This window comes from Caenorhabditis elegans, chromosome II, assembly GCF_000002985.6.
Source record: "Caenorhabditis elegans chromosome II".
NCBI classification, from domain to species: Eukaryota; Metazoa; Nematoda; class Chromadorea; order Rhabditida; family Rhabditidae; genus Caenorhabditis; species Caenorhabditis elegans.
The window spans coordinates 9,746,238-9,758,145 of record NC_003280.10 but is presented as its reverse complement, the minus strand read 5'-3'; the positions used below and the strand labels follow the sequence as shown (position 1 = coordinate 9,758,145).

Genomic DNA, 11,908 nt, shown 5'->3' with positions numbered 1-11,908 from the left:
GTTGAATTTACTGCAAAATTTCTAGCATTTCTAGCATTCACATAATGAAAAAATTTTCAAAAAGTGGATCAAAAACGTGGCTCAGATCATCAGCTCAAGAACATCAGCTCACCACCAAGTTTCTAAAAACCTTCGGCTCCGTGGAGCCCGCGGCCCGCGCCGACCTTTTTCCATGCCATTTTGTTCTGCGTATCCCCCCGTTACCCCGATATTTCTCCATTTTTTTGCCGGACCTGTGATCCTGACAGCTGCTTCGTGTGGAGCCCGTGTTATCATTTTTGCACACAATCTCTCTTTTTCGTTTCCCTTCCTTCTTCTTCATCTTTATTTCCCTCACTCTCAATAAATTTGAAAGAATCGCCGATGATCTATTGTCACATGTGTGGGTGGGAGAGGAAAAATGTTCCAGCATTTTTCAATTTCCGGTTTCAAATTCTCGTTATTTTTAATAGTAGTTTTTAGAATCAATTTTGCTATTTTGTTTTGAAATATGAATATTGAAAACCGAAAAAAATGTCAACTTACCTTCATTTCTTATCAAAAAAATTTTGCCGAAACAACTATTCTTCCCTTAACTCATTTATGTTTGCACTACGTTTTACAAGTAGTCACAAAAACGCCTGCCTGCTTCATACATGTGTGCCTACTTTTCTTATTTTTAAAAATTTCCAAAACCCACGCCCGTTCTCTGGACAGAATGAGCTAGTAGTTTCAAAGTCCAAGATTCGAATTTCTAAGACATCATTCTATTATTCGCATTTCAGTAGACCTTGCACGTTCTTAAATGACTTTCAGAGATCATCCACCTTCTACGGTATACTGAATAACACGAAAATCAAGAGTTCGTGACGTGAATAAGTCATTTGATGATCTACTTTTAGAGATGATCGGTTAAAGATGATAATCTTATGGAAAAGACGTCATTTTTTCATTGAGAAAATAACTATTCCAAAATATTTGTGAATGGAGGGAAATAGGAATTAGGCTTCAACAACTTGATTGGACGAAACTCCGGATCTTGTGAAATCTGTTTCGGGCAAGGAACAAGGTTTTAATCAGGTAACCGCACTACAGCAGTTATATATAATACCTAGATCGGCCTGAAACTTCACAGGGTGGCTATTTTTTTCACATGCGAACACACAAAATTTGAGCTGTATGCAGGCATGAAGTAGCCATGTATATAAGCACATACTCAGTAACAAGATTGGATTCAAAAAACTGAAAACGGTAAACGAAAAACTGCAGTCCTAAACAGGACTGTGTGGGCCTACCAAGAAGCCTTTCAAGAATTAAGTTACGAGAATCACTCACCTTTCCTGTCTCTTGAATCTGAACATTTTCTTCCTCTGAGCTCAATTTTTTGTAGCAATTCCAGAATTTCTAGGCAATCAGAAAATGGTCCAGTTTATCATGATTTTTTTATTTCTATGTCCAATTAACTAGAATTTTCTGAAAATTGTTTTTAAAAAATGTAAAAAAAAGTATGAAATCAAAAATCTTCCAAAAAATATGAATACTTGAAAACAAAGATGGCTAAGAAGGTGGAGGAAAGTGAAAGGGAAGTCATGACCATGTGTAATTCAAGAAGACACATGTATTCATTTTTCGTTTTTTTTTGGGAGAGCAAAATCATTTTTCTAATTTTTTTTGTTTGCATAAAGTTGCCAAATATTTCAGAAATTTAACTTATACGGTCTTACAAGATGCAGGGGATACTTGAATTTGTTCAATTTATTTAATAAAGTGAACGAGAGAAACTTAAAGGTTTTAAACTTTTTTAATAACTTCTGATAAGACTTGTGATATTTCGATCAAAAACAGTTTCCCTAATATATTTTCCTTAATCTGATGAGACAGAGAATCTATGACATTTAATCATTTACTTTGGCCCAATTTTAAGTACTCATTTGACAAAATTATTAAATATTCCAAATAAAAAAATTGACAAATTGATGAAGATTGAGCATATGCATTCAGTGAAATAAATAATGAAAAATACTTGAAAAATAAGGGAAAAGGAACGGATGTCAATCATAATAAACTTTTCTGAATTGAAGAAGGTTTCGAAAAAAAACAAGCATAAAATGAGAAGGATTTACGGAAGTGATAATTGGGTCTGGGGAAATGTTATGACGGGTAATGGGCATTTTCTTTTCAACAAAAAAATCAAAAAGTTGTCCCTTTTTTTCAACAAGAGAAAGAGCTAGTATGTGGCAGGGGCCTTTTTTCAACTTGAATTTTGATATCATACATTTCCTATAGCAATTAAATGTGCCAATTCAATATATTCTGAATTTTCAGAATCTTTTGGGTCTGAAAAAAATTTCTCGTTCAACTGGAATATTCAAAATGTACTCGGCAGTCTATTTCACTTCCTCATATATACATTTTTATCTACTAAATAATAAATCACTTGAGGATTACACCTAGACAGGAAAACATATCGAAACATCTAGAACTTCTAGGAAAACAAAGAAACAAGATGTAATTCTTTCAAGTGAGCACAAGTGAGCACACACTCTTCGAGGAATAAAAAGAGCTCACATTTGCATAACATTAATCCAATTACCTTAAGAAGACATGACGTTGACGAAAAGACGCAGATACATTTGGAACGAAGGAAGAAAAGAGAATAAAATGATGAATGAAGATTGAGCACGCGCAACATTTTTTGCTCGTCTGAATTTTTTATCGCTTTGGTGATTGGATTGGAAGGTAGTCATTTTTATTTTCGATTCAGATATGAATTTTTGAGATGTTTGAACTAACGAGTTTTGATATTTCAATCAAGAAATGGAAAGGATTTTGAACTTTTAAAGAAATCAAACAATCATGAAATCTTTAAATTATCCTATAACGTTGGAAACTCGAGTTTCAAAATTTTAAAATTGGAAATCCTCAGTAAAACTGATTTTTGTTTGTCTGAAATTATGACCTTCATTTGCAGGTTATCAGTACTAAAGTGTTCAAAAGCATGTTTTTAAATGAAATCTCTTTCGATGTAAATTGAAAAAAATTATGTTCATATCCAAAATGGGAATATAACTATTTCGAGAACTGAAAAATAATTTATGTTTCAAAAATTTTACGGCATGTGAAGGAACTGAAATTTTCGATTCATTTGGTTTCATTTTGAAGAACATTTTCAGGAATAAAATCACTTTAATAGTAATACTTTTTCAAGACATGGCACTTTATTCACAAATAATATATCCGAATTTATAATTTTTCTTTCACTTTCTTCACTCGCAAGACAGCCCCGACTGGAATCGTAGACACTATTTTTGGAGTTCTTTGAGAATGTTTCCTAGAAATCGTGTTTTTTATCTTAAAACAAAAAACTTTGTTCGTTCTCACGTTGTCACTGTCTTTCGTACGGCTGTTACAATTCGATGAGGTTTTGAGGGTGGCAGAGGCACTGAAATTTGGATTTATACTTCATTGGAGCGAGGAGGTTCAGATACCAGATAATCGATTACCGCCATGCTCGAAAATCACTGCATACTCGCGTAGACATGGATCAGGTACTAAAACATATACATTTTATATTTGTGATCACAAAACGTGAGTGCTTACATCGAAAACAAGCAAGCTTCTGGTTTGAATTTCCATGTTTCCTGCCACACGCTGATTTGGTCGCCAATGGATCACCACATGAACACCGTAATCTGACAGATTCCCAAGGTGTCAGAAATCGATGAGTTCGCTTGTTGAGCAGAGTCGGATCACCTGAAGAACGTACATTTGTAAATCATTTAAACTCATATTTAAAAAATCTCATATAGAAGTTTAAAGTTGGCAACTAGAATAATTTCGCGAATATGTAATCCAAAAAAAATTGGGCTCCAAAAATATATATGCACATTTCAAAAATTCCATATACTTTCAAAAATCAAAACTTTGAAAAAAAAATTACGCACATATAAATGTTCTGCTATTCGAATATGGAATTTTATGGAATTCAAAAACCTGAAATCAAAAAAACTCACAAATATAACTATTCTGTGCTAGCCAAATGTATAGGTTAGGCCTTTTAGGTGAGAACGCTGTAGTTTCAGAAGTTATCAATATTATGTAGAAAATAGAGATCAGGTATGAAAGTGAGAACTGCATCTGAAAATGTAAAACTGATTGAATGAACGTATATTTTTTTTGCTTTTTGCTTTGCTTTTAATTTTTACTTTTTTGAACCAAAAACACTTGAAATTTCGAACAATGGTCATTGAACGTTTTGATGCATGAAAGAAAGGATTTCAAGTGGAAACAAAAACTGGCATAAAGAATATGAATCCTAATATTTATTTTTCGGTTTGTTGATTTGTGTGAGTATTTTCAAAATTTTAATTCTAAAAAAGTGCATGAAATTATTTTTCAAAAAAAAACTCGACATGTTTATTAGAATTTCAGATTGTTAGACACTTGTTGTATTGCTGGTTTCAAACTTTGGCAAAACTGTGGTATTGTCATTTGAAGTGTCAGTTTAACGGCACAAATATGTCTTGCCACGATCTCAGTTATATTGATTGTTACAGATACCAATTTTTACAGGCTCTTTCAATTGAAAACGAAGTTCATAAGCTCCCAAATTCTAAAGAGCTAAGATCAGAGAAAGCCAGGACTTATCATAAAAATTTAAGCACTAGTTTAAAGCATCCACAAACCGAAAATGATATTTTTGAGTAAGATTTACATTTTGAAATATTTGAGCCAGCTCTGTGTAATCACTGTGCTCTGAACCACTATTCCTAATATGAAGTTTTCCATTTTTCCGTTCTATTCAAAAAAATAAAACCCCATACCAAATTCCTACAGAATATCTTCATTTCCGTATCAAATAGTTCTTATCATCAACCAAAAACGTGATCAACAAAGATATACTCTTCTCCTTTTTTCATTTTTTGCGCCAAATTTTATTACACTCTTTTCATCTTTCGAACGTTGAAATATGGTCACCATGTGGTATGTAGTCCGTTATTTTATATCTTTTTTTGTTTTTCATAATAAAGAAAACTAATTTCCGAAAATCAAACATCGTCTTTAGTTCATATAAAGTTGAAAGAATTTTTTAAAATAAAATGATTTGTCACCTTAAAAGTTGACATCATATTTTTATTATTTAATCTTTAAAAGGTAAAAGTAGACATTCTTGAAGTCGGAGAGGAATCTATAGACTACAAACTAAACAACATACCGTATCTAGTTTCTTATTATTGCATTGGTATTTAGATGTTTTCGTATAATCCAACTAGATAAAACCCTTTGAACCTAAAAATAGAGTCTGAGAGAAACGACTCTTTGAATTGATGATACGGTTTTTGAGCGGTTTGATTTTTAGGTTCAAAGGGTTTTATCTAGTTGGATTATACGAAAACATCTAAATACCAATGCAATAATAAGAAACTAGATACGGTATGTTGTTTAGTTTGTAGTCTATAGATTCCTCTCCGACTTCAAGAATGTCTACTTTTACCTTTTAAAGATTAAATAATAAAAATATGATGTCAACTTTTAAGGTGACAAATCATTTTATTTTAAAAAATTCTTTCAACTTTATATCTCACAATTTTCATAAAACTGATTCCGTTTGATTCTGCACGATCTCATCGTTAAAAACCTCGTGTCTTTTCGTTCCCCTTATCAAATTTCTATAAATCTTTCACTCCTACTTCTCTGCGTCTCTCTATCATATGTGATCTCTTATAGAAAATGGTCTGGGGGTCAGTAGTGGTATATAAATAGAATGGAAGACGCTACTATATTCGTTGATGTGATTATTTTTTGCGAATGTTTATTTTTTTATTTCCACAATATTTTCGATTTTGCAGAATTCAAACAGAAATGCGACCCCTGTCAACACTAAATATTTTCGTCGTATTGTATTCTTTCGTACCAGGTGAGATAAGCATCAGTTAATATCATCAAATGAAAACTCAAAAGCTTTTGCCTTATTTTGCACCTAATTGTTCAACTTTGTCAGTTTATATCTCAGATGTCGTTTGTTTTATTAAAAAATTTTCAACTGACAAAATATTTATTATTTCTTTTTCTATAGTTTTGTAGTTAAATATTCATTGTTATCTTCAAAATGAACCAAGATATAAGTTTTCGAAGTAAAGTAGTCGGGCGCATGTCTGTTAGAAAACATACGCTATACAAAACAGAAAGTATATCACTATTCCAATTTAAAGATGCACGTATCTTTTACAAAATTTAGCAATTTATATCTCAAGGCTACGGTACCCGGTCTCGATACGATTCAATGTTTAGTAAATAAATACAGTAATAAGGAGTATACGCCTTTAAAGAGTACGGTACCTTCCACTTCTCGCCGCGTCTGGCAAGTAGTTGACTTAATTTGACTTTTTAGTGGTTCATTGATAGTAAACGTGACCTCTAAAACGAGTATTAAAATGTTATGAAAACAAGTTATTAGAGAACAAATTAGATAATATGATATCAGAATGAATATCGCACTTTCCGAGTCGGGAGAAAAAATTGTTCGGATCAAAAATCAAACAAAATTCGATTTTCGATTTGTTTGAGCTACAAATGTATTTCCTTAGATGTTAAGAAAACCTAAAAACCACATTTTCCAGAAAAAATTGGTGAACTGCCAAGTTTTTCAATAAAAAAAACTTAGACTTTTTGAGATATTTCGAGAATTTCCGCAGGTTCGGTCTCCTGTAAAGTTTGAATAAAAATTACTTTTAAAATAATTAAATTGAAGAGTGAAAATAAAGTTTTCATTACAAAAAACGTTTCATTTCAGAAATATGCTCATTCAGTCTACTTGATAGAGTAAATGGAAAAGATATTCGAACGAGTATTCCCGATTTTCGAACTTCCGACGCCGACGTTGGAATGAGATCGGTTAGTTTTTGACTAAGATTTTCAGTTAAATTTTTGAAAATTTCAGGCTCATTTTATTGGCTCATTCCGGGGCCAACCGATAAAAACACGTCAACACCATGCTTTTATAGACGATAATGGGTGAGTTTAAAATTGGAGATGATTTTAAAAATTAAGAAAAAAGGAAATTACTACCCATACGCGAGTTTTTGCGATTTCCGCTCCAAAACTACGGTACTCGGTCTCAACACGCTTTTTCTTTGTGAAATACAAACATGTGTGCGTCTTTAAAGGTTACTGTAGTTTCAAACTTTAGTTGCTGCGCGGAGTTTTCATCGATTTTTCCTAGTTTTTTATTTAAAACTTATTTATTTATTATTAAACACTAAAATAGAATAAGTAAATTTTAGCAAATCGTAAGAAAAACTGTTGGAAAACAATTAAAATTTCACAGTACCGAAGTTTTGAGAATACAGTAACCTTTAAAGGCGCCCACCCGCATGTATTTTACAAACAATTGTCGTGACGAGACCTGGTGCTGTATTTTTTGCACAAAAATTGAAAAACTTCACGTCTTGGTGATGAAAAATATTAATAAAAGTGGATTTCAGTGTTCCAATTCCATTGCTGCCTTACCACGAACACTTTGCCACGTCTGCAGAATCTTCGTCACATCATCAGAAGCTGAAAGCGTTGGCGCGTGAACACAAAATCCTCAAATGGGCCAAGGAAATCGGTGGCATCGCTAAAAAACGGAGAAGGCGAAGTGGATGGAGTGGATGAAGATGTTCTTGTTTTCTCTAATTGATCAACAACAACAATACGGGACACTTCTGTTTGAATTTTGAGATTTATCGGAAACATAAATATTTGAAGATCGTTTTTCGAACCAACATCATCAGTATTATGCATTGTTTGATGGGGAAGAGAAAGGGGATAGAGAAAAAGAGGAAAACGGGCGGGATTATAGAGATACTTTAGAAAGTGGGGGAGAAGGGAGATAGTATAAGAAAGAAAGAACGGTGACACAATTTTAAAAAATCAGGATTTTCTGCCAAAAATTTCAATTTTCAACAAAATCATGACAGAAAAGGGATGACGAATTGAATTCGAACAGACCAAAGGATGGAACTCGAGTTACGGAATCCTTGTAGGATTGGGGGAATTCTTTAGCAAAAAAAACAACAAAAAAGAAAAGAAAAACAACAAAACGTTTCAACAACAAATCGGGATAGACATGAGGGGGTTTCTTTTAAAGCTTTCGCAGTTGGAATTCGGTGGGATGGTGGTATTAGCATGGGATGGAATGAATAGAGATCGAAGTGAATTTTGTTTGGGCGAGCGGGATATTTGAAAGATTCTTGAAAATCGGAGGAAGTTTTTGTTGTCGTTGGACATCGGTGCCAATCAAAATCCAACGATTTTACTTACGTTTATTCTGGAAACTTGATGGGAATTAGTTTTTTTTTTCAATTTATTAAAATACAAACCTGATAGTTTCCACGTTGTCCTCCTCCTGATCCTCCACCATGTCCACGTGAGTAACCTCCACGACCACCACCACGTCCACTGCCTCCACTTCCTCCAGACGATCGTCCACGATAGCTACCAGTAGAATTTCCGCCATAACTATGGCTATAGTTCTGACCGTATCCTCTACCGCCACTGCGATTTTCTGAATTGTGACGAGATTTATGTGACTGATTGTCTTGTTCGACTATTTGATCGGGAACATCCGGTACAGTATCATCCTGATCATCACTTATTTCCTGCGGATCGATCGGCTTCTGCGAAGACTCTCGAGATTTTGCCACACGTTCTTCTTCTTTCTTTTTTGGACAAATTAGAGGGTGATGACCTTGTTCTCCAGTCGCCTCACAATGCCCGCATTTGATCTTTTTCATATGCTCACACCACAAATCACCATTATCCTTGCGAATACTGAAATTAAATTTTTAATTTTTATAAATTAGAATTTTTAATCTTACTTATGGGAAGACACTTCTTCAGCAGGCAACTGGTAATGTTCACATCGATAACAGTGTAGTTCAGATTTCGAAGTAACATCATCTTTAGACTGAATATCATCCGTTTTCGGATTTTCCTCGCTTATTTCAGTTTTTGTCGCTTCGATAGATGCTTCTTGATCAACTTTAAAATCTTTCTTTGGGGTCTTCTTCCGATGTTTAGGAGTGCTTGACCGACTTGGTGATTCAGAATTTTCAGTCGAAGTTTGATCATCTTTCGATTCGACTAACTGAAGGATCTGTTTACTTGGTGATCCTGCACGTGAGCTAACTGGTTGAAGATGTTCAATTCTATTGGTAAGCTGTGTAACTGATTCATCCACTTGTTGACTGTCGGATTGATATTGACTTGATGAATCAAAATTTCCTCGATTTTGTGGATAACTTTGAGAAGAATTGTAGCTTTGATTAGAATTTTGACGAGAATGTTGGTATCCGTGACCTCGTGAACCACCTCTTCCTCTTCCTGATCCAGCATTTCCACCTCTTCCAGAATTGAAGTAGCCCATCGGCTGTTGCTGTTGCATTCCAAAACCTCCACGTATTGGTCCTCCCATTTGATTAATTTGTCCACTCATTTGATACGGCGGGCCTCCCATGAGCGGCTCAACACCTCCTGGACGTCTACCTTGCTGTTGCATTTGTTGCATTTGATGGTGAGGCGGCGGAACCATTTGCATATATTGTTGCGGTAGATATTGTCCTGGATGCTGTTGTTGGGTCATTTGTGCATTCATATGAGGATGATTTTGCTGATGGGGATGATTCATCATAGAAGCAGCAGCATGAGGTGGTGGTGGGCCTCCTTGTGGCATTCCGTATGGTTGCATTTGCTGAAACATCTGAGGAATTGTTGTTTGTTCTTTTTAAAAAAAGTGTAACTCTGTGAAATTGTCAAAATATAATATAAAATCTTCCCCTAATTTTTTTAAAGTTGTACCTGCATCTGATGTTGCATTTGGACGGCTTGTTGTTGATCCATTTGTTGATGTTGTTGCTGAGGCTGCGTGAAGTTTCCTGGTGGAGCGTAACCGACAGGCATCTGATTCCAGAGTGGGTTCGATACAAAATCCTGTTGATGGTAGCCTTGTTGAGGTTGTTGTTCATTCTGATGTTGATGTTGCTGACCATCGTCCTCATTTTGACTGTTTCGTTTACTTTTGCGAGCATTTCCTCCGTCTTTTTCCAAACTGCTAGCTCCACCAGCTGGCTCTTGCCGGAACACTCGTGGTGCTGGCACAGGAACATACACCATTGGATACAGCATTGGATGTTGTTGCTGCTGCTGTTGATTCTGTGGATTGTGAGGCATCATTTGAATAATTTGGCCTTGCGGGCCTTGTGGACCCCTATACTGTCCATAAGATTGAGCATTGTGTGGCGGTGGTGGCCGTTGCTGGATTACTGGTCCAGCATAATATTGAGCTTGTCCACTATGTCCCTGCTGTTGATAGGTATTTCCTGGAGGAGGTCCTTGTCCACGGTACTGATCAATTTCATAGTTGCCACTGTTCATCATTTGCTGCTGATTTTGTGGTGGTGGCCCTGCTTGAGGATCTAAAATTATGCTTTTGAACAGAACACAGTAAGTTTGCACCAACTATATTGTGGCCGACCATCGAAATTATCGTTGGGGCCATGAATGACAAAATTATTGTTTCCACCGTTGTTGTCATCCGCGTATCCACTTGGCGGACCACCGCTTTCCATTTGTTGATACTGCTGAAAATAAAGAATTTGCAAAATGTCTATCAACTCTTCTCATTATTTTCCTGTAGATATAATTTCCAAATCATAACGCTCATTAAAAAATTATTATGAGCTAGAAATAATTGAGGAGCCCGTAATTCTCCATACCCGATAGCCTCCTGGTGGTCCTCTTTGGTATTGTCCACCATCGGATCCACCTCCAAACTGCTGCTGTTGATCATATCCTTCTTGTGGTGGTGGTTGTTGTTGCTGATAGCCGGGCGCGCCGACGGTTCCTCCGTAATATGTCATACCATTTGGTGGTCCAGTATGTGGCGGCTGTGGGCGCATTTGAGAGAATTGCTGTTGACCGCTGTTCCGATGATAAGCTGCTCGATGCTGAAAATGAATGAGATAAATTACATGTTTGATATTTCACTGATTTGAAAAATCTCTCAATTCTCTTAAAACCTTGCGCACCTCAAAAGTGTTCTTTTTCTGACTTATCTTTTTTCGATAGGATTTTCAATAGTTTCCTACTTACAAATCCTGGCGGAGCACGTGTCTGTTGAGGTGTGCCCTTTTGGTCGTCAGTCCCTAGCCCAGAATCTGGTGTTGTCCTAGTGGTGTTTCCTGGCGGCTCTGAATACTCAAACGAAATTGCTGACGACACGTTGGCAGTCGAGTTCGGCACCGAATCAGTCGTTGAGGTATGATGGGGGTTGTTGTTGTTTTGGTTTGAGTTTGCAGCGCTGCCGCCGTTTTTCTTGTTGTTATTATTATAGACGGTTGGGGCACGTTGTTGTTGCTGCTGTGAATGTTGCTGGAACTGCTGTCCAGACATTACCAAGTGAACGTTGACTGTAAATGTTGACTATCGAAGTGTTTTAAAATATGCAATATGTTTAGAAAAAGAGAATCAGCAAAATTTTATCGGAATCTATGTTTTCAAAAATAAGGAGCTCAATTGGCAAAGAGTATCAAAGAAAATGAGAAATTGAAAAAGGAACATGTGATTTTGGTAAAACTAGTTTTTAGTTCTCAGTTGAGTGGAAATAACAGAAAAAAACATACTCGGAACACTTTGTGTGTAGAAATGTAATAATTGCATATTTTTCCAGAGTTTATATTGCAAAATGATAATGTTACTAGTTTAAGATAACTCTTATTTGAAGGCGGCAAGGTAATAAGAGAACAAAAAGGTTAGAAATCTATAAAAAGCGTCGGCGAACGCTAATAAATTCATCGATAAAATGCCGAAATGGGTGGGCACTTAAAGGCGCGTAGAATTAAACGGGAAGTGGGTCTCGCAGCGAATAAGTACGGTGACACTTGTTTCG

General features: G+C 35.6%; 3 protein-coding genes and 1 non-coding gene across 8 annotated transcripts; 1 reads left to right on the top strand and 3 right to left on the bottom strand.

The window, feature by feature from the left end:
- Positions 1-84: 84 nt before the first annotated feature.
- Positions 85-194, bottom strand: ZK1321.5. Its single transcript, NR_051554.1, has one exon. It is a non-coding gene; the product is annotated as an Unclassified non-coding RNA ZK1321.5 (non-coding RNA).
- Positions 195-3,222: 3,028 nt separating this feature from the next.
- ZK1321.1 (uncharacterized protein) lies at positions 3,223-4,116 on the bottom strand (the record flags this gene model as incomplete). Its single annotated transcript, NM_063702.4, has 5 exons — positions 3,223-3,310; positions 3,361-3,421; positions 3,468-3,530; positions 3,580-3,732; positions 3,993-4,116. The coding sequence occupies 5 exons, from the start codon at positions 4,114-4,116 to the stop codon at positions 3,223-3,225; spliced, it is 489 nt and encodes a 162-aa protein (NP_496103.2).
- A 1,712-nt stretch (positions 4,117-5,828) lies between these two features.
- On the top strand, positions 5,829-7,731 carry Y53C12B.7 (uncharacterized protein). The gene is made up of 4 exons (NM_001027294.4): positions 5,829-5,896; positions 6,773-6,873; positions 6,920-6,993; positions 7,464-7,731. The coding sequence occupies exons 1-4, from the start codon at positions 5,842-5,844 to the stop codon at positions 7,633-7,635; spliced, it is 402 nt and encodes a 133-aa protein (NP_001022465.1). The 5' UTR covers positions 5,829-5,841; the 3' UTR covers positions 7,636-7,731.
- On the bottom strand, positions 7,684-11,830 carry nos-3 (Nanos-type domain-containing protein; the record flags this gene model as incomplete). 5 transcript variants are annotated; one of them, NM_001393164.1, is made up of 8 exons in its annotated part: positions 7,689-8,290; positions 8,343-8,793; positions 8,841-9,712; positions 9,820-10,436; positions 10,481-10,601; positions 10,737-10,967; positions 11,113-11,429; positions 11,643-11,679. In NM_001393164.1, 8 exons carry the CDS (start codon positions 11,677-11,679, stop codon positions 8,276-8,278), a joined length of 2,661 nt encoding a protein of 886 aa, NP_001379361.1. The 5 variants fall into 5 exon arrangements, with proteins under 5 accessions (NP_496101.1, NP_001379361.1, NP_496102.1 ...); NM_001393165.1 differs by having other exon boundaries at positions 7,692-8,297; positions 8,841-9,721; positions 11,643-11,830; NM_063700.4 differs by lacking the exon at positions 11,643-11,679 and having other exon boundaries at positions 7,684-8,290; positions 8,841-9,721; positions 11,113-11,431.
- Between the last annotated feature and the right edge of the window lie 78 nt (positions 11,831-11,908).

Coding starts and splice junctions, on each gene's coding strand:
- Y53C12B.7 (NM_001027294.4), top strand. CDS start 5,842: ATGCGACCCCTGTCAACACTAAATATTTTCGTCGTATTGTATTCTTTC. Junction 6,874..6,919: donor CCGACGTTGGAATGAGATCG/GTTAGTTTTTGA, acceptor TGAAAATTTCAG/GCTCATTTTATTGGCTCATT. Junction 6,994..7,463: donor GCTTTTATAGACGATAATGG/GTGAGTTTAAAA, acceptor AGTGGATTTCAG/TGTTCCAATTCCATTGCTGC.